Raw genomic sequence first — 26,775 nt, 5'->3', positions numbered from 1 at the left:
AGAGCGAGACAGAGAGAGCGAGACAGAGAGAGCGAGACAGAGAGAGCGAGACAGAGAGAACGAGACAGAGAGAGCGAGACAGAGAGAGCGAGACAGAGAGAGCGAGACAGAGAGCGAGACAGAGAGAGCGAGACAGAGAGAGCGAGACAGAGAGAGCGAGACAGAGAGAGCGAGACAGAGAGAGCGAGACAGAGAGAGCGAGACAGAGAGAGCGAGACAGAGAGAGCGAGACAGAGAGAGCGAGACAGAGAGAGCGAGACAGAGAGAGAGCGAGACAGAGAGAGCGAGACAGAGAGAGCGAGACAGAGAGAGCGAGACAGAGAGAGCGAGACAGAGAGAGCGAGACAGAGAGAGAGAGACAGAGAGAGCGAGACAGAGAGAGCGAGACAGAGAGAGACAGAGAGAGACGCAGAGAGAGGGAGAGAGAGAGAGAGAGATAGATTAGATTAGATTAGATTAATAGATATATATATACATATATATATATATATACATATATACATATACAGAGAATAAAAACTATCGAAACTATCGTGAACACGACGAGGGAAAGTTTAGGCCTCAAATAACCCGGGATGAAAAGTCACAGGAATACTCACAAACTCACAAATTTTAAAACAAAATCAAACTAGAAGCAAGCGCACAGTAAACATGGAGACAGGAAAACAACAGGAAAAATGCAACACAAACAACCAGCAAAACATCTCTTCGAGGAAATTGGCAGAGGCAAAAATTGGCACGACTGAAATGTTCGTGTGTGATGAAATGATTCAATTCCCTTCTCCCTCTGTCTTTTTATCTCGTTTGGACTGTTAGGGCATATTCCACCCCTTCCTCCTCCCCCCACCCCGCCCCCCAATATTCTTATAATTAAACCTTTAAAAATTAAGAAACGTGTTGATCCATTTGCCATCTGTGCGTGTGTTGTCAATTTCGGTTTATTTGGGCGACCTTGGGGAGCGGTAAACAGCACATTTATTCAAATGAATGCAGAAAGCAGTAATTAGAAAACATTCGGTCATTCGCAGGGAGAAAGATTCCCGGCAGTGAGGCATATCATGTTGGTGAGCCTCAGACGTGACAATATATCTAGACCCAATCATGTCTCTCACCTCTAATTAGCAGGAATAATCAATAATTATTGGCTCTCACCTAATCAATTACCCCAGGCAGCTAAGATTTTCACAAATGAACCTCCATGCTTAAGGGTTTAAGAATGAGCATATAAGTGTCCATACATTTGATGGTTGTTGACCCTGTCCAACAATAGCCTGTCTTTTTCTAATGGTGATGCCGTTTTTTTAACCCCTACCCCACAGGTGCTTGTACCCTCCCTATTCAGAGTGAAGAAGAAACGCCGGCGAATAATCACAACGTATAATCGGTATCGAGAGTGAAACTCAAAGAAGCAGGCTCAAGCTCGCACAATGGAGCAGGGTCGAGTTGACACAATTGAGCGGGCTCGAAATCGCTCACAGGAGCTGGCTCGATTTTTTTCAACGGAAGACGCTCGATATCGCTTACTGGAGCAGGCTCGACATCGCTCATTGGAGCAGGCTCGACATTGCTCACAGGTGCTGGCTCAGCCTCTCAAAGAAGAGCAGGCTCGACCTCGCAATGAGGAGAAGACTCGCCCTTGCAAAGAGGAGCAGGCTCGACCTCGTAAAGAGGAGCAGGCTCGACCTCGTAAAGAGGAGCAGGCTCGATCTCGTAAAGAGGAGCAGGCTCGACCTCGCAAAGAGGAGCAGGCTCGACCTCGCAAAGAGGAGCAGGCTCGACCTCGCAAAGAGGAGCCGCCTCGACCTCGTAAAGAGGAGCCGCCTCGACCTCATAAAGAGGAGCCGCCTCGACCTCGTAAAGAGGAGCCGTCTCGACCTCGTAAAGAGGATCCGCCTCGACCTCGTAAAGAGGAGCCGCCTCGAGCTCGTAAAGAGGAGCCGCCTCGACCTCGTAAAGAGGAGCCGCCTCGACCTCGTAAAGAAGAGCCGCCTCGACCTCGTAAAGAAGAGCCGCCTCGACCTCGTAAGGAGGAGCCGGCTCGACCTCGTAAGGAGGAGCCGGCTCAACCACGCAAACAGGAGCAGGCTCAGCCTCACACACCGGAGCAGACTCGACGTCACACATCACAGGTTCGTCCGCCAACTCACACACAAACACCAGGTCGCACATAACTTGGCTCTGGACTGCTGGCTTAACCCTTGCGGGATTGATTCATATTCAGCGGGGGAGGCCTGCCAATCAGCTCCCGCTAAATCCCCTTGCTGCTGCTCTCTTGGCTCCTGTACTGTCTGTGTCTTCTGGTGCATGGGCACATCAACGCAACAAGATGATGGGCTGCCTCATTTCCACGTTCTGTCCCCAATTCCTCCATGGTTTATGCAAATTATGCATCCAAAAGTGCCATCAAATACCGTCGGCGTACAAGTTGATGTGGAGCACTCATCAAATTGTCTAATTTCCCATTATTCTTTCCTTTATTCATAGATAAGTCAATTTGGAGTATAAGACAAAGCTAGTCAACTGCGATAGTCAGCAAAACTGCCAGTCGGAACAATTGAGGTGTTTATTTGTCCCAGGCACTGTGACAAGGCATCGCTGCCAACAGTAAGTACTTCCAGGGTCATGATTAATAATGAGCTGTTTTATCCATACGATTTCAATTACATTGTGGGACAACCTTTTGGATAAGTTTGGAATGCAAATGGTTTCTCAACATGTTTGTTGTCATATCGCGGTACAGAATTTAAAGCAACCTGCAGAATTATTATCAGCACTGGGATCCGTGCTATCCGGGATCCGTAACACATGCAGCTTGCTCTGTGTGTTCTGTTAGCATGCAGCTTGCTCGGTGTGTTTTGTTAGCATGCAGCTTGCTCGGTGTGTTTTGTTGGCATGCAGCTTGCTCTGTGTGTTCTGTTAGCATGCAGCTTGCTCGGTGTGTTCTGTTAGCATGCAGCTTGCTCTGTGTGTTCTGTTAGTATGCAGCTTGCTCGGTGTGTTTTGTTTGCATGCAGCTTGCTCTGTGTGTTCTGTTAGCATGCAGCTTGCTCGGTGTGTTCTGTTAGCATGCATCTTGCTCTGTGTGTTCTGTTAGCATGCAGCTTGCTCGGTGTGTTGCGTTGGCATGCAGCTTGCTCGGTGTGTTTTGTTGGCATGCAGCTTGCTCGGTGTGTTCTGTTAGCATGCAGCTTGCTCGGTGTTTTCTGTTGGTATGCAGCTTGCTTTGTGTGTTCCGTTTGCAACAGGTTGCAAACTATGCAAACGTTCTGTATCAACCATTTACACTGAAGACTGAGTTTCTCTTAGGAAATTTTGATGAAGTGCTGAGTGTGGTGGATTAAGTATTGTACAAATCAGGTTTTATATATTGGCTGTTAGTTTGTCATTCAGTTGTATAAGCATCCATAACGAAAGATGGGATACATTTAATTAGCTCTTTCAATTTGTGCATGGTGTGAACATTATGAACATGGAAAAGTTTAATTCCAGTGGTGAAAGATAAGTACTAAACTCTCCTGTCTGTTCTCCACTCTCCCCCACACATTCCCCGTGAATTACCGGTCATGAAATTCCTTGGGGAAACCTTCCAGGCGGAGCCAGCAACGAGATCTGGCGGTGAGTATGACAGGATCTTACAATCTTGTTGACTCGTGTGACTTCAAATACTGTACACAATAATTATTATAACTTCTGTTGTGTTTCTACCTGCAAGTCATTGAAGTGCAAGTCGTCATTTTCTTGGTAGAAACACACGATGTATTGTCAAGTACCCACTTATGCCACATAACCTAACTCGGCATCACGACGTATTAACCAAAGTTTTTAGAATCGTTAATCTCTCCCTTGATGAAGATGATTCTGAGGGTCTTTCTCGCAGGCAGGTCGGTGGAGTTTCTGTCTTCTACTTAGTTTTCTCTGACATTGCACCCTTTGCTCTTGCCGTACTTTGTCCCTTGTAGTAGGAAAATGTTGGTCGAAGACACACCCATTTTTACATTGAAGTGAATGAATGATCGTTTTAAAGCCATTTTCCCCGCCAGAGCGGGGGTTGGCCTTGCGGGCCCCATGAGCTCATGGTTCCCTGTTTGAGGCAGTTTTTTTTATGGCCGGATGCCCTTCCTGACGCCAACCCTTGGTCGCCTCTTACGATGCACAGGGATACGGTGTACCTAGTCTAAATCGAGGTGCACACCGTGATCATTCATCCCAGCAAGCTGGTACTTAATTTGCCGACCTCGGAAGAATGACAGGCTGAGTCAACCCCCCTGGCGTTAATTCAACGATTGACCAGGATTCGAACTCAGGATCCTAGGATCCCAAGCCGGCACCCTAACTGCTAAGCCAACACCAGGCTAATTTTTTTTTTTTTTTACATTGAAGTGAATGGGGAAAATGCCTTGGAACTTATGGACTACCCACCAAAAAACAAAAAAACATCCAGAAATTTCTCCCTCCCCATCTAAGCCATTAACAAAGGTCGTTCTCACTCACTACACTTGTTTCACTATTCTGGCGCTTATCACAAAACCAACATTTTCCGACTACTTTCACCCTTCCCCCTCCCCTTCCCCCTCATCCTCCCATCTCGCACCTCACCTCCTTATACCTAAGTTCTATTTTTCCTTTGTCCCATCGTCTCAATTTCTAATTGAAAAACAATTTGACCAACACCGCATAACCCTTAAAAAATTCGTATATTTCTCCCTTCCCCATCTAAGCCATTAACAACGGTTAGATCCTCAATAGACCCCCAAACCCCTTGTTGATCCTAAAACACCCATATTTTCTTTGAACTCATATAGAGAGCCAATTCATATTTGTTTATGTTCTATTTTAGGGAATAACTTAATTTTCTCATGACACTCTTCACCATCGAAAATATTGATAAATAGTATGTTTGAACTTGGTTCTTGGTTTAAATATATTTGTTGGGCAGAGATGAAATGATAAACCTCTCTTAATGGTCTTGTTTGAGTACCTCCTGAGCCACATATCATTTTGAGATTGTAGTATATTATTTTTACATTGATTTATTGACATCCATTAAATCTTTTTAAACCCTTCAGTCTGCTTGCTTTATTGAAACTTATCTTGGTTATCTCTTCAATTCGACTTTTTTGATATTTACCACATTGGTTATGTTTTCCATTTTTCCAGTCTCAAGACTGTGATTTTCTCCATTCCTTGGTTTGGTTTTTGCTTGGTTCTGTCATCTATATACCAGTAAAAAGGTGGCGGTAGCCCGTTAAACCCCCCCCCCCCCCCCCACCCATTCCCTTCTTTTTTTTATTAATTCTTATGTATATCTCAACACTTATACTTATCTTTTAAATATCTATATATACATAAGGGAGACTGTCAATTCCATTGTTTGAAATAAACCTCTGATCATCAAAAGCCCCCACCAATGCTTTCTTAGTTACGTCCTCTGTATATAATTGATGTTTACAACTTCTTATTCGTCCCCTACTGGTGTACACCGGAGGGGACTATAGGTTTGCACGCCGTCCCTCCCTCCGTCTGTCTGTCAGTCCGTCAGTCAGTCCGTCACGCAAAGAACAGTTTTCCAGACTTTTTTTTCTAAACACTTGATGCTAATGATTTCAAACTTGGCACATGGTTCCCTCATGATAAGTTACAGATCAAGTTCGAACTTCACGACGTTTCGATCATTTTTGACAAAGTTATGGCACTTTGAACTTTGGGAATTCTGATAATTCTGATGATCCTTAAGTCAGTGCCATTTTAAGTTTTAATTTCCTTTAAAAAAGATTTTCTCTGCAATAATAGGACCGATTGAGATCAAATTTTCACCGTAGGGGGGGACTCGGTCTGTAGAATATTTTAATGGTAATTATGACGTGGTCATATCAGCGCACACTTACCCACGGGTGTGCACTCTCCTGTTGCACACCCAATCACGCGCTCTGGTGTGCACTCCTGCACACTCTCTACAACACGTTCCGTTGTGCATTCTCTCTCACTCGCGGCCATCGCACACTCTGTTTCACACTCTCCCTCGACGCACTCTTCCCACTCACATTCCGTCATACACTCGCGCTTCGGCGCACACTTCTTTCGCACACGCGCGCCAGTCACCTTCACACATCGCACCACGGACCTTCCACGAGTGCCCGGGTTTCGTCGGGATCCCAAGCGCGCCAAAAATCTTTTCGCACCTTGCACTTTCACGCCATACACACTCCTACTCACCTTAAGGACCGTCTTCCGCGGCAGCACCTGCAAACTTTCATTTTTGTTAGGAAGCACGGCATCACAATGCGAATCCAGACTTTGAGTGCATTCCATTTCTACCTCCGATTTAATTTCTATCTCTGCCGTCTCAGCCCCAATTTCAACTGTACACATTCCTTTTTCTATATCTAGCTCGACGACCGCCGGTGCACATAAAATTTTCTCTTCCAATTCGGCGGCCGTCGGCTTTTCTATACCCCGAGTCGCGATTTCTACACCCTCGGTCAATGTAGCCGCGCTCTGCCCAAGCTCGCTTTCCACGCGGTCCTCGCACTGCGTTACCCTTGCGTCCCTTTGCGACCTCTTCGCTCAACTTGCGTCTTATGTCCTTCCCTGCCTCTTTTATTTCTTTCTTTGACGCCACCCTAAATTTTTCCAATTGATTATTTTGGGCCTCCATTTTGTTTTCCAACCCAAGTAACCCATCTTTCATCTCATGGGTGGATTTGTCCCCCAATTCTTTCATTTGCCACTCATTTTGCTTTCAAATTTATTTATGTCATTCTTTAGTTCCTCCTACATTTCTTTCATGTCCTCACCCGACTTGACCATAAAGGCTCTCATTTGTGCCATAAATAGAACTCTCCATGGGGAATAAAATATGTTAATGATGACGTCATATGTCACGTGGTCGGCCACCATCTTGGAAAAACGGCAAAACTTTGCACCACTATATCTCCAAAAGTGCTGAACAGAAAAAATTGAGACATGGCTCATTGTAAAGAACGCTCCATGGGGAATAAAATATGTTAATGATGATGTCATCAGTCACGTGGTTCGGTCGCCATCTTGGAAAATCGGCAAAACGTTGCGCCACTATATCTCCAAAAGTGCTGAACAGAAAAAATTGAGACATGGCTCATTGTAAAGAACTCTCCATGGGGAATAAAATATGTTAATGATGACGTCATCAGTCACGTGTTCGGCCGCCATCTTGGAAAAACGGCAAAACTTTCCACCACGAAATCTCCAAAAGTGCTGAACAGAAAAAATTGAGACATGGCTCATTGTAAAGAACTCTCCATGGGGAATAAAATTTGTTAATGATGACGTCATATGTCACGTGGTTCGGCCGCCATCTTGGAAAAACCGAAAAAAATTGCACCTCCATATCTCTGAATGTGCTGAATAGAAAAAATTGAGACATGGCTCATTGTAAAGAACTCTCCATGGGGAACAAGTGAATCCTCTTGGATTGCGCTGAGGTTCGGGCATGGAATTTCGAGCCTCGATCATGGTTCGAGCCTCGATCTTGTATACAAAAATAATAATAATAATAATAATAAGAACCTTGGGCCGAATCTCGCGCTTCACCAGTGCGCGTGCGCGAATTTACGTCACGTCGGCAGCGAGAAGGGGTTCCCCAACACGAACCAATCAGGAACTGCCACGTCACACTTATATGATCTCAGAATTCCTGTGACAGGAATTCGCGTTACACTGGCTGGAAGTCATTCGCTAGAGGCGCTTCCTCAGCGCTAATAAAATATGTTGATGATGATGCCATCGGTCATGTGGTTCGGCCGCCATCTTGGAAAAACGGCAAAAACTTTGCACCACGATATCTCCAAAAGTGCAGAATGGAAAAAATTGAGACATGGCTCATTGTAAAGAACTCTCCATGGGGAATAAAATATGTTAATGATGACGTCATCGGTCAGGTGGTTCGGCCGCCATCTTGGAAAAACCGAAAAACTTTGCACCTCCATATCTCCGAAAGTGCTGAACAGAAAAAATAGAGACATGGATCATTGTAAAGAACTCTCCATGGGGAATAAAATATGTTAATGATGACGTCATCAGTCACGTGGTTCGCCCGCCATCTTGAAAAACTGAAAAACTTTACACCTCCATATCTCCGAAAGTGCTGAATAGAAAAAATTGAGACATGGCTCATTGTAAAGAACTCTCCATGGGGAATAAAATATGTTAATGATGATATCATCGGTCACGTGGTTCGGCCGCCATATTTGTTCTAAATGGCCGATAAAAAGTACATTCCGGCAAGTCCTCGGTCTCTGACCGATTTTTCATTACTTACCGGAAAAAAATTTCCGGCAAGTATGTTGATCTGTTCGTTTGTCTGTCTGTCTGTCTGTCTGTTTGTTACTTGCCGGAAAAATTTCCGGCAAGTATGTTGATCTGTTCGTTTGTTTGTCTGTTTGTTACTTGCCGGAAAAGATTCCGGCAAGTATGTTGATCTGTTCGTTTGTTACTTGCCGGAAAAATTTTCCGGCAAGTATGTTGATCTGTTCGTTTGTCTGTTTGTCTGTTTGTTACTTGCCGGAAAAGATTCCGGCAAGTATGTTGATCTGTTCGTTACTTGCCGGAAAAGATTCCGGCAAGTATGTTGATCTGTTCCTTTGTTACTTTCCGGAAAAATTTTCCGGCAAGTATGTTGATCTGTTCGTTTGTTTGTCTGTCTGTTTGTTACTTGCCGGAAAATTTTTTCCGGCAAGTATGTTGATCTGTTCGTTTGTCTGTTTGTCTGTCTGTTTGTCTGTTTGTCTGTCTGTCTGTCTGTTTGCAGCACTGCGTCTACACCGTTGCACGTAGAATCGCCAAACTTTGCACACTTATTGGTCTTGCCCTGGAATAGACTGTGCCCAATTGATGACGTCATCGGTGACGTGGTTCGGCCGCCATCTTGGAAAAACCGAAAAACTTTGCACCTCTATATCTCCGAAAGTACTGAACAGAAAAAATTGAGACATGGCTCATTGTAAAGAACTCTCCATGGGGAATAAAATATGTTAATGATGACGTCATATGTCACGTGGTCGGCCGCCATCTTGGAAAAACGGCAAAACTTTGCACCACTATATCTCCAAAAGTGCTGAACAGAAAAAATTGAGACATGGCTCATTGTAAAGAACTCTCCATGGGGAATAAAATATGTTAATGATGATATCATCCGTCACGTGGTTCGGCCGCCATATTTGTTCTAAATGGCCGATAAAAAGTACATTCCGGCAAGTCCTCGGTCTCTGACCGATTTTTCATCTGTCTGTCTGTCTGTTTGCAGCACTGCGTCTACACTGTTGCACGTAGAATCGCCAAACTTTGCACACATATTGGTCTTGCCCTGGAATAGACTGTGCCCAATTGATGACGTCATCGGTGACGTGGTTCGGCCGCCATCTTGGAAAAACCGAAAAACTTTGCACCTCTATATCTCCGAAACTACTGAACAGAAAAAATTGAGACATGGCTCATTGTAAAGAACTCTCCATGGGGAATAAAATATGTAAATGATGACGTCATCGGTGACGTGGTTCGGCCGCCATCTTGGAAAAACCGAAAAACTTTGCACTTCTATATCTCCGAAAGTACTGAACAGAAAAAATTGAGACATGGCTCATTGTAAAGAACTCTAGATGGGGAATAAAATATGTTAATGATGACGTCATTGGTCACTTGGTTCGGCCGCCATCTTGGAAAAACCGGAAAACTTTCTATATGTAGAATCTTTCTATACGTAGAATAGCCAAACTTTGCACACTTATTTGTCTTGCCCTCTAATATACTGTGCCCAAATGATGACGTCATCGGTCACGTGGTTCGGCCGCCATCTTTGAAAAAATTTGCACCTCCATATCTCCGAAAGTGCTGAATAGAAAAAATTGAGACATGGCTCATTGTAAAGAACTGTCCATGGGGAATAAAATATGTTAATGATGACGTCATCAGTCACGTGGTTCGGCGGCCATCTTGGAAAAACCGAAAAAAATTTGCACCTCTGTATCTCCGAAAGTACTGAACAGAAAAAATTGCGACATGGCTCATTGTAAAGAACTCTCCATGGGGAATAAAATATGTAAATGATGACGTCATCAGTCACGTGGTTCGGTCGCCATCTTGGAAAAACGGCAAAACGTTGCGCCACTATATCTCCAAAAGTGCTGAACAGAAAAAATTGAGACATGGCTCATTGTAAAGAACTCTCCATGGGGAATAAAATATGTTAATGATGACGTCATATGTCACGTGGTCGGCCGCCATCTTGGAAAAACGGCAAAACTTTGCACCACTATATCTCCAAAAGTGCTGAACAGAAAAAATTGAGACATGGCTCATTGTAAAGAACTCTCCATGGGGAATAAAATATGTTAATGACGACGTCATCAGTCACGTTGTCGGCCGCCATCTTGGAAAAACGGCAAAACTTTGCACCACAAAATCTCCAAAAGAGCTGAACAGAAAAAATTGAGACATGGCTCATTGTAAAGAACTCTCCATGGGGAATAAAATATGTTAATGATGATGTCATATGTTACGTGGTCGGCCGCCATCTTGGAAAAACGGCAAAACTTTGCACCACTATATCTCCAAAAGTGCTGAACAGAAAAAATTGAGACATGGCTCATTGTAAAGAACTCTCCATGGGGAATAAAATTTGTTAATGATGACGTCATATGTCACGTGGTTGGCCGCCATCTTGGAAAAACGGCAAAACTTTGCACCACTATATCTCCAAAAGTGCTGAACAGAAAAAATTGAGACATGGCTCATTGTAAAGAACTCTCCATAGGGAATAAAATATGTTGATGATGACGTCATCAGTCACGTGGTTCGGCCGCCATATTTGTCCTAAATGGCCGAAAAAAAGTACATCCCGGCAAGTCCTCGGTCTCTGACCGATTTTTCATTTGTCTGTCTGTCTGTCTGTTTGCAGCACTGCGTCGACACCGTTGCACGGAGAATCGCCAAACTTTGCGCACATATTCGTCTTGCCCTGGAATAGACTGTGCCCAATTTATGACGTCATCGGTCACGTGTTTCGGCCGCCATCTTGGAAAAACCGAAAAACTTTGCACCTCCATATCTCCAGAAGTGCTGAATAGAAAAAATTGAGACATGGCTCATTGGAAAGAACTCTCCATGGGGAATAAAATATGTTAATGATGATGTCATCAGTCACGTGGTTCGGCCGCCATCTTGGAAAAAACGAAAAACTTTGCACCTCCATATCTCTGAAAGTGCTGAATAGAAACAATTGAGACATGGCTCATTGTCAAGAACTCTGCATGTGGAATAAAATATGTTAATGCTGACGTCATCGGTCAGGTGGTTCAGCCGCCATATTTGTCCTAAATGGCCGATAAAAAAGTAAATTCCGGCAAGTCCTCGGTCTCTGACCGATTTTTCATCTGTTTGTCTGTCTGTCTGTTTGCAGCACTGCGTCTACACCGTTGCACGTAGAATCGCCAAACTTTGCACACATATTGGTCTTGCCCAGGAATAGACTGTGCCCAATATCTGACGTCATCAGTCACGTGGTTCGGCCGCCATCTTGGAAAAACTGAAAAACTTTGCATCTCCATATCTCCGAAAGTGCTAAACAGAAAAAATTGAGACATGGCTCATTGTAAATAATTCTCCACGGGGAATAAAATGTTAATGATGACGTCATATGTCACGTGGTTCGGCCGCCATCTTGGAAAAACCGAAAAAATTTGCACCTCCATATCTCTGAATGTGCTGAATAGAAAAAATTGAGACATGGCTCATTGTAAAGAACTCTCCATGGGGAATAAAATATGTTGATGATGATGCCATCGGTCAGGTGGTTCGGCTGCCATCTTGGAAAAACGGCAAAAACTTTGCACCACGATATCTCCAAAAGTGCAGAATGGAAAAAATTGAGACATGGCTCATTGAAAAGAACTCTCCATGGGGAATAAAATATGTTAATGATGACGTCATCGGTCAGGTGGTTCGGCCGCCATCTTGGAAAAACCGAAAAACTTTGCACCTCCATATCTCCGAAAGTGCTGAACAGAAAAAATAGAGACATGGATCATTGTAAATAACTCTCCATGGGGAATAAAATATGTTGCTGATGACGTCATCAGTCACGTGGTTCGGCCGCCATCTTGGAAAAACCGAAAAACTTTGCACCTCCATATCTCCGAAAGTGCTGAATAGAAAAAATTGAGACATGGCTCATTGTAAAGAACTCTCCATGGGGAATAAAATATGTTAATGATGATATCATCGGTCACGTGGTTCAGCCGCCATATTTGTTCTAAATGGCCGATAAAAAGTACATTCCGGCAAGTCCTCGGTCTCTGACCGATTTTTCATCTGTCTGTCTGTCTGTTTGCAGCACTGTGTCTACACCGTTGCACGGAGAATCGCCAAACTTTGCACACATATTGGTCTTGCCCTAGAATAGACTGTGTCCAATTGATGACGTCATCGGTGACGTGGTTCGGCCGCCATCTTGGAAAAACCGAAAAAATTGGCACCTCTATATCTCCGAAAGTACTGTACAGAAAAAATTGAGACATGGCTCATTGTAAAGAACTCTCCATGGGGAATAAAATATGTTACTGATGACGTCATATGTCACGTGGTCGGCCGCCATCTTGGAAAAACGGCAAAATTTGCACCACTATAGCTCCAAAAGTGCTGAACAGAAAAAAGTGAGACATGGCTCATTGGAAAGAACTCTCCAGGGGGAATAAAATATGTTAATGATGACGTCATCAGTCACGTGGTTCTGCCGCCATCTTGGAAAATCCGAAAAACTTTGCACCTCCATATCTCCGAAGGTGCTGAATAGAAAAAATTGAGACATGGCTCATTGTAAAGAACTCTCCATGGGGAATAAAATATGTTAATGATGACATCATCAGTCACGTGGTCGGCCGCCATCTTGGAAAAACGGCAAAACTTTGCACCACGAAATCTCCAAAAGTGCTGAACAGAAAAAATTGAGACATGGCTCATTGTAAAGAACTCTCCATGGGGAATAAAATTTGTTAATGATGACGTCATATGTCAGGTGGTTCGGCCGCCATCTTGGAAAAACCGAAAAATTTTGCACCTCCATATCTCTGAATGTGCTGAATAGAAAAAATTGAGACATGGCTCATTGTAAAGAACTCTCCATGGGGAATACAATATGTTAATGATGATGTCATTGGTCACGTGGTTCGGCCGCCATCTTGGAAAAACCGAAAAACTCCACCTCCACATCTCCAAAAGTCCTGAATAGAAAAATTGAGGCATGGCTCATTGTAAAGAACTCTCCATGGGGAATACAATATGTTAATGATGATGTCATCGGTCACGTGGTTCGGCCGCCATATTTGTCCTAAATGGCCGATAAAAAAGTACATTCCGGCAAGTCCTCGGTCTCTGACCGATTTTTCATTTGCCTGTCTGTTTGTCTGTTTGTCTGTCTGTCTGTTTGCAGCACTGGGTCTACACCGTTGCACGTAGAATCGCCAAACTTTGCACACATATTGGTCTTGCCCTGGAATAGACTGTGCCCAATTGATGACGTCATCGGTGACGTGGTTCGGCCGCCATCTTGGAAAAACCGAAAAAATTTGCACCTCTATATCTCCGAAATGGCTGAATAGAGAAAATTGAGACATGGCTCATTGTAAAGAACTCTCCATGGGGAATAAAATATGTTAATGATGACGTCATATGTCACGTGGTCGGCCGCCATCTTGGAAAAACGGAAAAACTTTGCACCACTATATCTACAAAAGTGCTGAACAGAAACAATTGAGACATGGCTCATTGTAAAGAACTCTCCATGGGAAATAAAATATGTTAATGATGACGTCATCCGTCACGTGGTCGGCCGCCATCTTGGAAAAACGGCAAAACTTTGCACCACTATATCTCTATAAGTGCTGAACAGAGAAAATTGAGACATGGCTCATTGTAAAGAACTCTCCATGGGGAATAAAATATGTTAATGATGACGTCATCAGTCACGTGGTCGGTCGCCATCTTGGAAAAACTGAAAACTTTTGCACCACTATATCTCCAAAAGTGCTGAACAGAAAAAATTGAGACATGGCTCATTGTAAAGAACTCTCCATGGGGAATAAAATATGTTAATGATGATGCCATTGGTCACGTGGTTCGGCCGCCATCTTGGAAAAACGGGAAAACTTTGCACCACTATATCTCCAAAAGTGCAGAATGGAAAAAATTGAGAGATGGCTCATTGTAAAGAACTCTCCATGGGGAATAAAATATGTTAATGATGACGTCATCTATCACGTAGTTCGGCCGCCCTATTTGTTCTAAATGGCCGATAAAAAAGTACATTCCGGCAAGTCCTCGGTCTCTGACCGATTTTTCATCTGTTTGTCTGTCTGTCTGTTTGCAGCACTGCGTCTACACCGTTGCACGTAGAATCGCCAAACTTTGCACACATATTGGTCTTGCCCAGGAATAGACTGTGCCCAATATCTGACGTCATCAGTCACGTGGTTTGGCCGCCATCTTGGAAAAACTGAAAAACTTTGCATCTCCATATCTCCGAAAGTGTTAAACAGAAAAAATTGAGACATGGCTCATTGTAAATAATTCTCCACGGGGAATAAAATGTTAATGATGACGTCAGAGGTCACGTGGTTCGGCCGCCATCTTTGAAAAACCGAAAAAATTTGCACCTCCATATCTCCGAAAGTGCTAAACAGAAAAAATTGAGACATGGCTCATTGTAAAGAACTCTCCATGGGGAATAAAATATGTTAATGATGACGTCATCAGTCACGTAGTTCGGCCGCCATCTTGGAAAATCCGAAAAACTTAGCACATCTATCTCCGAAAGTACTGAATAGAAAAGATTGAGACATGGGTCATTGCAAAGAACTCTCCATGGGGAATAAAATATGTTAATGATGACGTCATCGGTCACATGGTTCGGCCGCCATCTTGGAAAAACGGCAAAACTTTGCACCACTATATCTCCAAAAGTGCTGAACAGAAAAAATTGAGACATGGCTCATTGTAAAGAACTCTCCATGGGGAATAAAATGTGTTAATGATGACGTCATCAGTCACGTAGTTCGGCCACCATCTTGGAAAATCCGAAAAACTTAGCACCTCTATCTCCAAAAGTGCTGAATAGGAAAAATTGAGACATGGCTCATTGTAAAGAACTCTGCATGAGGAATAAAATATGTTAATGATGCGCCATATTTGTCCAAAATGGCCGTTAAAAAAGTACATTCCGGCAAGCCCTCGGTCTCTGACCGATTTGTCTGTTTGTTACTTGCCGGAAAAGATTCCGGCAAGTATGTTGATCTGTTCGTTACTTGCCGGAAAAGATTCCGGCAAGTATGTTGATCTGTTCGTTTGTTACTTGCCGGAAAAAATTTTCCGGCAAGTATGTTGATCTGTTCGTTTGTTACTTGCCGGAAAAGATTCCGGCAAGTATGTTGATCTGTTCGTTTGTTTGTCTGTTTGTCTGTCTGTTTGTCTGTCTGTTTGTCTGTCTGTCTGTTTGCAGCACTGCGTCTACACCGTTGCACGTAGAATCGCCAAACTTTGCACACATATTGGTCTTGCCCTGGAATAGACTGTGCCCAATTGATGACGTCATCGGTGACGTGGTTCGGCCGCCATCTTGGAAAAACCGAAAAACTTTGCACTTCTATATCTCCGAAAGTACTGAACAGAAAAAATTGAGACATCGCTCATTGTAAAGAACTCTAGATGGGGAATAAAATATGTTAATGATGACGTCATTGGTCACGTGGTTCGGCCGCCATCTTGGAAAAACCGGAAAACTTTCTATATGTAGAATCTTTCTATACGTAGAATAGCCAAACTTTGCACACTTATTTGTCTTGCCCTCTAATATACTGTGCCCAAATGATGACGTCATCGGTCACGTGGTTCGGCCGCCATCTTGGAAAAAATTTGCACCTCAATATCTCCGAAAGTGCTGAATAGAAAAAATTGAGACATGGCTCATTGTAAAGAACTCTCCATGGGGAATAAAATATGTTAATGATGACGTCATCAGTCACGTGGTTCGGCGGCCATCTTGGAAAAACCGAAAATTTTTTGCACCTCTATATCTCCGAAAGTACTGAACAGAAAAAATTGCGACATGGCTCATTGTAAAGAACTCTCCATGGGGAATAAAATATGTAAATGATGACGTCATCAGTCACGTGGTTCGGTCGCCATCTTGGAAAAACGGCAAAACGTTGCGCCACTATATCTCCAAAAGTGCTGAACAGAAAAAATTGAGACATGGCTCATTGTAAAGAACTCTCCATGGGGAATAAAATATGTTAATGATGACGTCATATGTCACGTGGTCGGTCGCCATCTTGGAAAAACGGCAAAACGTTGCGCCACTATATCTCCAAAAGTGCTGAACAGAAAAAATTGAGACATGGCTCATTGTAAAGAACTCTCCATGGGGAATAAAATTTGTTAATGATGACGTCATATGTCACGTGGTTCGGCCGCCATCTTGGAAAAACCGAAAAACTCTGCACCTCCACATCTCCAAAAGTCCTGAATAGAAAAAATTGAGGCATGGCTCATTGTAAAGAACTCTCCATGGGGAATAAAATATGTTAATGATGACGTAATCGGTCACGTGGTTCAGCCGCCATATTTGTCCTAAATGGCGGATAAAAAAGTACATTCCGGCAAGTCCTCGGTCTCTGATTTGTTACTTGCCGGAAAAGATTCCGGCAAGTATGTTGATCTGTTCGTTTGTTACTTGCCGGAAAAGATTCCGGCAAGTATGTTGATCTGTTCGTTTGTTTGTTACTTGCCGGAAAAGATTCCGGCAAGTATGTTGATCTGTTCGTTTGTTTGTCTGTTTGTCTGTTTGTCTGTTTGTCTGTTTGCAGCACTGCGTCTACACCGTTGCACGTAGAATCGCCAAACTTAGCACACATATTGGTCTTGCCCTCTAATATACTGTGCCCAAATGATGACGTCATCGGTCACGTGGTTCGGCCGCCATCTTGGAAAAACCGAAAAAATTTGCACCTCGATATCTCAAAGTGCTGAACAGAAAAAATTGAGACATGGCTCATTGTGAAGAACTCTCCATGGGGAATAAAAGATGTTAATGATGACGTCATCAGTCGCGTGGTTTGGCCGCCATCTTGGAAAAACCGAAAAAATTTGCACCTCCATATTTCCAAAAGTACTGAACCAAAAAAATTGAGACATGGCTCATTGTAAAGAACTCTCCATGGGGAATCAAATATGTTAATGATGACGTCATCAGTCACGTGGTTCGGCCGCCATCTTGGAAAAACTTTGCACCTCTATATCTCCGAAAGTGCTGAACAGAAAAAATTGAGACATGGCTCATTGTAAAGAACTCTCCATGGGGAATAAAATATGTAAATGATGATGTCATATGTCACGTGGTCGGCCGCCATCTTGGAAAAACGGCAAAAAATTTGCACCACTATATCTCCAAAAGTGCTGAACAGAAAAAATTGAGACATGGCTCATTGTAAAGAACTCTCCATGGGGAATAAAATTTGTTAATGATGACGTCATATGTCACGTGGTTCGGCCGCCATCTTGGAAAAACCGAAAAACCTAACACCTCCATATCTCTGAAAGTGCTGAATAGAAAAAATTGAGACATGACTCATTGTAAAGAACTCTCCATGGGGAATACAATATGTTAATAATGACGTCATCGGTCACGTGGTTTAGCCGCCATCTTGGAAAAACCTAGCACCTCCATATCTCCGAAAGTGCTGAATAGAAAAAATTGAGACATGACTCATTGTAAAGAACTCTCCATGGGGAATAATATATGTTAATGATGACGTCATCGGTCACATGGTTCGGCCGCCATATTTGGCCTAAATGGCCGATAAAAAAGTACATTCCGGCAAGTCCTCGGTCTCTGACCGATTTTTCATTACTTGCCGGAAAATTTTTTCCGGCAAGTATGTTGATCTGTTCGTTTGTCTGTTTGTCTGTTTGTCTGTTTGTCTGTTTGTCTGTTTGTCTGTTTGCAGCACTACGTCTACACCGTTGCACGTAGAATCGCCAAACTTGGCACACATATTGGTCTTGCCCTCTAATATACTGTGCCCAAATGATGACGTCATCAGTCACGTGGTTCGGCCGCCATCTTGGAAAAACCGAAAAATTTTGCACCTCGATATCTCAATGTGCTGAACAGAAAAAATTGAGCCATGGCTCATTGTAAAGAACTCTCCATTGGGAATAAAACATGTTAATGATGACGTCATAGGTCACGTGGTTCGGCCGCCATCTTGGAAAAACGGCAAAACTTTGCACCACTATATCTCCAAAAGTGCTGAACAGAAAAAATTGAGACATGGCTCATTGTAAAGAACTCTCCATGGGGAATAAAATATGTTAATGATGACGTCATAGGTCACGTGGTTCGGCCGCCATCTTGGAAAAACGGCAAAACTTTGCACCACTATATCTCCAAAAGTGCTGAACAGAAACAATTGAGACATGGCTCATTGTAAAGAACTCTCCATGGGGGAATAAAATATGTTAATGATGACGTCATATGTCACGTGGTTCGGCCGCCATCTTGGAAAAACCGGAAAACGTTACACCTCCATATCTCCGAAAGTCCTGAATAGAAAAACTTGGGACGTGGCTCAATGTAAAGAACTCTCCATGGGGAATAAAATATGTTAATGATGACGTCATCAGTCACGTGGTTCGGCCGCCATATTTGTCCTAAATGGCCAATAAAAAAGTACATTCCGGCAAGTCCTCGGTCTCTGACCGATTTTTCATCTGTTTGTCTGTCTGTTTGCAGCACTGCGTCTACACCGTTGCACGTAGAATCGCCAAACTTTGCACACATATTGGTCTTGCCCTGGAATAGACTGCGCCCAATTGATGACGTCATCGGTGACGTGGTTCGGCCGCCATCTTGGAAAAACCGAAAAACTTTGCACCTCTATATCTCCGAAAGTACTGAACAGAAAAAATTGAGACATGGCTCATTGGAAAGAACTCTCCATGGGGAATAAAATATGTTAATGATGACGTCATATGTCACGTGGTCGGCCGCCATCTTGGAAAAACGGCAAAACTTTGCACCACTATATCTCCAAAAGTGCTGAACAGAAAAAATTGAGGCATGGCTCATTGTAAAGAACTCTCCATGGGGAATAAAATATGTTAATGCTGACGTCATCGGTCACGTGGTTCGGCCGCCATCTTGGAAAAACGGCAAAACGTTGCGCCACTATATCTCCAAAAGTGCTGAACAGAAAAAATTGAGACATGGCTCATTGTAAAGAACTCCATGGGGAATAAAATATGTTAATGATGACGTCATCGGTCACGTGGTTCGGTCGCCATCTTGGAAAAACGGCAAAACGTTGCGCCACTATATCTCCAAAAGTGCTGAACAGAAAAAATTGAGACATGGCTCATTGTAAAGAACTCCATGGGGAATAAAATATGTTAATGATGACGTCATCGGTCACGTGGTCGGCCGCCATCTTGGAAAAACCGAAAAACCTAGCACCTCCATATCTCCGAAAGTGCTCAATAGAAAAAATTGAGACATGGCTCATTGTGAAGAACTCTCCATGGGGAATAAAATATGTTAATGATGATGCCATCGGTCACGTGGTTCGGCCGCCATCTTGGAAAAACCGAAAAACTCTGCACCTCCACATCTCCAAAAGTCCTGAATAGAAAAAATTGAGGCATGGCTCATTGTAAAGAACTCTCTATGGGGAATAAAATATGTTAATGATGACGTCATCGGTCACGTGGTTCGGCCGCCATATTTGTCCTAAATGGCCGATAAAAAAGTACATTCCGGCAAGTCCTCGGTCTCTGACCGATTTTTCATTTGTGTGTCTGTTTGTCTGTCTGTCTGTTTGCAGCACTACGTCTACACCGTTGAATGTAGAATCGCCAAGCTTTGCACACGTATTTGTCTTGCCCTGGAATGGACTGTGCCCAATTGATGACGTCATCAGTCACGTGGTTCGGCAGCCATCACGGAAAAAACGAAAAAATTTGCACCTCCATATCTCCGAAAGTGCTGAATAGAAAAAATTGAGACATGGCTCATTGGAAAGAACTCTCCATGGGGAATAAAATATGTTAATGATGACGTCATCAGTCATGTTGGTCGGCCGCCATCTTGGAAAAACCGAAAAATGTTGCACCTCCATATCTCCGAAAATGCTGAATAGGAAAATTGAGACATGGCTCATTGTAAAGAACTCTCTATGGGGAATAAAATATGTTAATGATGACGTCATAGGTCACGTGGTTCGGCCGCCATCTTGGAAAAACCAAAAAACGTAGGACCTCTATATCTCCAAAAGTGCTGAATAGAAAAAATCGAGACGGCTCATTGTAAAGAACTCTCCATGGTGACTAAAATATGTTAATGATGACGTCATCGGTCACGTGGTTCGGCCGCCATCTTGGAAAAACCGAAAAACTTTGCACCTCTATATCTCCGAAAGTACTGAATAGAAAAAATTGAGACATGGCTCATTGTAAAGAACTCTCCATTGGGAATAAAATATGTTCATGATGTCATCGGTCACGTGGTTCGGCCGCGCTATTTGTCCGAAAGTGCCAATAAAAAAGTAAATTCCGGCAAGTCCTTGGTCTCTGACCGATTTTTCATCTGTTTGTCTGTTTGTCTGTTTGTTACTTGCCGGAAAATTTTTTCCGGCAAGTATGTTGATCTGTTCGTTTGTCTGTTTGTCTGTTTGTTACTTGCCGGAAAAATTTTCCGGCAAGTATGTTGATCTGTTCGTTTGTTTGTCTGTCTGTCTGTTTGTCTGTCTGTTTGTCTGTCTGTTTGTCTGTTTGCAGCACTGCGTCTACACCGTTGCACGGAGAATCGCCAAACTTTGCACACATAATGGTCTTGCCCTCTAATATACTGTGCCTCAATGATGACGTCATCAGTGACGTGGTTCGGCCGCCATCTTGGAAAAACCGAATAAATTTGCACCTCTATATCTCCGAAAGTACTGAACAGAAAAAATTGAGACATGGCTCATTGTAAAGAACTCTCCATGGGGAATAAAATATGTTAATGATGACGTCATATGTCACGTGGTCGGCCGCCATCTTGGAAAAACGGCAAAACTTTGCACCACTATATCTCCAAAAGTGCTGAACAGAAAAAATTGAGACATGGCTCATTGTAAAGAACTCTCCATGGGGAATAAAATATGTTAATGATGACGTCATCAGTCACGTGGTCGGCCGCCATCTTGGAAAAACGGCAAAACTTTGCACCACAAAATCTCCAAAAGTGCTGAACAGAAAAAATTGAGACATGGCTCATTGTAAAGAACTCTCCATGGGGAATAAAATATGTTAATGATGACGCCATCGGTCACGTGGTTCGGCCGCCATCTTGGAAAAATGGGAAAACTTTGCACCACTATATCTCCAAAAGTGCAGAATGGAAAAAATTGAGACATGGCTCATTGTAAAGAACTCTCAATGGGGAATAAAATATGTTAATGATGACGTCATATGTCACGTGGTTCGGCCGCCATCTTGGAAAAACCGAAAAATTGTGCACCTCCATATCTCTGAAAGTGCTGAATAGAAAAAATTGAGACATGGCTCATTGTAAAGAACTCTCCATGGGGAATAAAATATGTTAATGATGACATCATAGGTCACGTGGTTCGGCTGCCATCTTGGAAAAACCGAAAAACGTAGCACCTCCATATCTCCAAAAGTGCTGAATAGAAAAAGTTGAGACATGGCTCTTTGTGAAGAACTCTCCATGGGGAATAATATATGTTAATGATGACGTCATCTATCACGTGGTTCGGACGCCATATTTGTCTTAAATGGCCGATAAAAGAGTACATTCCGGCAAGTCCTCGGTCTCTGACCGATTTTTCATCTGTTTGTCTGTTTGTCTGTTTGTCTGTTTGCAGCACTACGTCTACACCGTTGCACGTAGAATCGCCAAACTTGGCACACATATTGGTCTTGCCCTCTAATATACTGTGCCCAAATGATGACGTCATCAGTCACGTGGTTCGGCCGCCATCTTGGAAAAACCGAAAAATTTTGCACCTCGATATCTCAATGTGCTGAACAGAAAAAATTGAGCCATGGCTCATTGTAAAGAACTCTCCATTGGGAATAAAACATGTTAATGATGACGTCATAGGTCACGTGGTTCGGCCGCCATCTTGGAAAAACGGCAAAACTTTGCACCACTATATCTCCAAAAGTGCTGAACAGAAAAAATTGAGACATGGCTCATTGTAAAGAACTCTCCATGGGGAATAAAATATGTTAATGATGACGTCATAGGTCACGTGGTTCGGCCGCCATCTTGGAAAAACGGCAAAACTTTGCACCACTATATCTCCAAAAGTGCTGAACAGAAACAATTGAGACATGGCTCATTGTAAAGAACTCTCCATGGGGGAATAAAATATGTTAATGATGACGTCATATGTCACGTGGTTCGGCCGCCATCTTGGAAAAACCGGAAAACGTTACACCTCCATATCTCCGAAAGTCCTGAATAGAAAAACTTGGGACGTGGCTCAATGTAAAGAACTCTCCATGGGGAATAAAATATGTTAATGATGACGTCATCAGTCACGTGGTTCGGCCGCCATATTTGTCCTAAATGGCCAATAAAAAAGTACATTCCGGCAAGTCCTCGGTCTCTGACCGATTTTTCATCTGTTTGTCTGTCTGTTTGCAGCACTGCGTCTACACCGTTGCACGTAGAATCGCCAAACTTTGCACACATATTGGTCTTGCCCTGGAATAGACTGTGCCCAATTGATGACGTCATCGGTGGCGTGGTTCGGCCGCCATCTTGGAAAAACCGAAAAACTTTGCACCTCTATATCTCCGAAAGTACTGAACAGAAAAAATTGAGACATGGCTCATTGGAAAGAACTCTCCATGGGGAATAAAATATGTTAATGATGACGTCATATGTCACGTGGTCGGCCGCCATCTTGGAAAAACGGCAAAACTTTGCACCACTATATCTCCAAAAGTGCTGAACAGAAAAAATTGAGGCATGGCTCATTGTAAAGAACTCTCCATGGGGAATAAAATATGTTAATGATGACGTCATCGGTCACGTGGTTCGGCCGCCATATTTGTCCTAAATGGCCGATAAAAAAGTACATTCCGGCAAGTCCTCGGTCTCTGACCGATTTTTCATTTGTGTGTCTGTTTGTCTGTCTGTCTGTTTGCAGCACTACGTCTACACCGTTGAATGTAGAATCGCCAAGCTTTGCACACGTATTTGTCTTGCCCTGGAATGGACTGTGCCCAATTGATGACGTCATCAGTCACGTGGTTCGGCAGCCATCACGGAAAAAACGAAAAAATTTGCACCTCCATATCTCCGAAAGTGCTGAATAGAAAAAATTGAGACATGGCTCATTGGAAAGAACTCTCCATGGGGAATAAAATATGTTAATGATGACGTCATCAGTCATGTTGGTCGGCCGCCATCTTGGAAAAACCGAAAAACGTTGCACCTCCATATCTCCGAAAATGCTGAATAGGAAAATTGAGACATGGCTCATTGTAAAGAACTCTCTATGGGGAATAAAATATGTTAATGATGACGTCATAGGTCACGTGGTTCGGCCGCCATCTTGGAAAAACCAAAAAACGTAGGACCTCTATATCTCCAAAAGTGCTGAATAGAAAAAATCGAGACGGCTCATTGTAAAGAACTCTCCATGGTGACTAAAATATGTTAATGATGACGTCATCGGTCACGTGGTTCGGCCGCCATCTTGGAAAAACCGAAAAACTTTGCACCTCTATATCTCCGAAAGTACTGAATAGAAAAAATTGAGACATGGCTCATTGTAAAGAACTCTCCATTGGGAATAAAATATGTTCATGATGTCATCGGTCACGTGGTTCGGCCGCGCTATTTGTCCGAAAGTGCCAATAAAAAAGTAAATTCCGGCAAGTCCTTGGTCTCTGACCGATTTTTCATCTGTTTGTCTGTCTGTTTGTCTGTCTGTCTGTTTGCAGCACTGCGTCTACACCGTTGCACGTAGAATCGCCAAACTTTGCACACATATTGGTCTTGCCCTGGAATAGACTGTGCCCAATTGATGATGTCATCGGTGACGTGGTTCGGCCGCCATCTTGGAAAAACCGAAAAACTTTGTACTTCTATATCTCCGAAAGTACTGAACAGAAAAAATTGAGACATGGCTCATTGTAAAGAACTCTAGATGGGGAATAAAATATGTTAATGATGACGTCATTGGTCACGTGGTTCGGCCGCCATCTTGGAAAAACCCGAAAACTTTCTATATGTAGAATCTTTCTATACGTAGAATAGCCAAACTTTGCACACTTATTTGTCTTGCCCTCTAATATACTGTGCCCAAATGATGACGTCATCGGTCACGTGGTTCGGCCGCCATCTTGGAAAAAATTTGCACCTCCATATCTCCGAAAGTGCTGAATAGAGAAAATTGAGACATGGCTCATTGTAAAGAACTGTCCATGGGGAATAAAATATGTTAATGATGACGTCATCAGTCACGTGGTTCGGCGGCCATCTTGGAAAAACCGAAAAAATTTTGCACCTCTATATCTCCGAAAGTACTGAACAGAAAAAATTGAGACATGGCTCATTGTAAAGAACTCTCCATGGGGAATAAAATATGTTAATGATGACGTCATCAGTCACGTGGTCGGCCGCCATCTTGGAAAAATGGCAAAACTTTGCACCACGAAATCTCCAAAAGTGCTGAACAGAAAAAATTGAGACATGGCTCATTGTAAAGAACTCTCCATGGGGAATAAAATATGTTAATGATGATGTCATATGTCACGTGGTCGGCCGCCATCTTGGAAAAACGGCAAAACTTTGCACCACTATATCTCCAAAAGTGCTGAACAGAAAAAATTGAGACATGGCTCATTGTAAAGAACTCTCCATGGGGAATAAAATTTGTTAATGATGACGTCATATGTAACGTGGTTCGGCCGCCATCTTGGAAAAACCGAAAAACTTAGCACCTCTATGTGTCCAAAAGTGCTGAATAGAAAAAATTGAGACATGCCTCATTGTAAAGAACTCTCCATGGGGAATAAAATATGTTAATGATGACGTCATCGGTCACGTGGTTCGGCCGCCATATTTGTCCTAAATGGCGGATAAAAAAGTACATTCCGGCAAGTCCTCGGTCTCTGACCGATTTTTTCTGTTTGTCTGTTTGTTACTTGCCGGAAAATTTTTTCCGGCAAGTATGTTGATCTCTTCGTTTGTCTGTCTGTCTGTCTGTCTGTTTGTTACTTGCCGGAAAAGATTCCGGCAAGTATGTTGATCTGTTCGTTTGTTTGTCTGTTTGTTACTTGCCGGAAAAGATTCCGGCAAGTATGTTGATCTGTTCGTTTGTTACTTGCCGGAAAAGATTCCGGCAAGTATGTTGATCTGTTCGTTTGTCTGTTTGTCTGTTTGTCTGTTTGTCTGTTTGCAGCACTGCGTCTACACCGTTGCACGGAGAATCGCCAAACTTTGCACACATATTGGCCTTGCCCTGGAATAGACTGTGCCCAATTGATGACGTCATCGGTGACGTGGTTCGGCCGCCATCTTGGAAAAACCGAAAAACTTTGCACCTCTATATCTCCGAAAGTACTGAACAGAAAAAATTGAGACATGGCTCATTGTAAAGAACTCTCCATGGGGAATAAAATATGTTTATGATGACGTCATATGTCACGTGGTCGGCCGCCATCTTGGAAAAACGGCAAAACTTTGCACCGCTATATCTCCAAAAGTGCTGAACAGAAAAAATTGAGACATGGCTCATTGTAAAGAACTCTCCATGGGTAATAAAATATGTTAATGATGACGTCATCAGTCACGTGGTTCGGCCGCCATCTTGGAAAATGGCAAAATTTTGCACCACTATATCTCCAAAAGTGCTGAACAGAAAAAATTGAGCTCATTGTAAAGAACTCTCCATGGGGAATAAAATGTTAGTGATGACGTCATTGGTCACGTGGTTGGGCCGCCATCTTGGAAAAAGTTTGCAACTCTATATCTCCGAAAGTGCTGAACAGAAAAAATTGAGACATGGCTCATTGTAAAGAACTCTCCATGGGGAATAAAATATGTTAATGATGACGTCATCAGTCACGTGGTTCGGCCGCCATCTTGGAAAAACCTAAAAACTTTGCACCTCCATATCTCTGAAAGTACTGAATAGAAAAAATTGAGACATGGCTCATTGTAAAGAACTCTTGATGGGGAATAAAATATGTTAATGATGACGTCATCAGTTACGTAGTTCGGCCGCCATCTTGGAAAAACCGAAAAACCTACCACCTCCATATCTCCCAAAGTGCTGAATAGAAAAAATTGAGATGTGACTCATTGTAAAGAACTCTCCATGGGGAATAAAATATGTTAATGATGACGTCATAGGTAACGTGGTTCGGCCGCCATCTTGGAAAAACCGAAAAACGTTGCACCTCCATATCTCCAAAAATGCTCAATATAAAAAATTGAGACATGGCTCATTGTAAAGAACTCTCCATGGGAAATAAAATATGTTAATGATGACGTCATCGGTGACGTGGTTCGGCCGCCATCTTGGAAAAACCGAAAAACCTACCACCTCCATATCTCCCAAAGTGCTGAAAATAAAAAATTGAGATGTGACTCATTGTAAAGAACTCTCCATGGGGAATAAAATATGTTAATGATGATGCCATCGGTTACGTGGTTCGGCCGCCATCTTG

The 26,775-nt window shown here is 43.0% G+C and overlaps 1 protein-coding gene across 3 annotated transcripts in view; it reads left to right on the top strand.

Annotated features, from left to right (window-relative positions):
• LOC137431273 (uncharacterized) overlaps positions 1 to 26,775 on the top strand; it is a 354,360-nt gene that overhangs the window by 40,304 nt on the left and 287,281 nt on the right. For all 3 annotated transcript variants that reach the window (XM_078781777.1, XM_078781775.1, XM_078781776.1), the window contains exons 2-3: positions 1,320 to 2,129; positions 3,591 to 3,615. In XM_078781777.1, the coding sequence (XP_078637903.1) occupies positions 1,428 to 2,129; positions 3,591 to 3,615 (727 nt within the window). In that variant the 5' untranslated portion in view covers positions 1,320 to 1,427. The remainder of the gene's footprint in view (positions 1 to 1,319; positions 2,130 to 3,590; positions 3,616 to 26,775) is intronic.

This window comes from Myxine glutinosa, chromosome 7 (assembly GCF_964187855.1).
Source record: "Myxine glutinosa chromosome 7, kmMyxGlut1.1, whole genome shotgun sequence".
Classification (NCBI taxonomy): domain Eukaryota; kingdom Metazoa; phylum Chordata; class Myxini; order Myxiniformes; family Myxinidae; genus Myxine; species Myxine glutinosa.
This window is presented reverse-complemented; position numbering and strand designations above follow the sequence as displayed.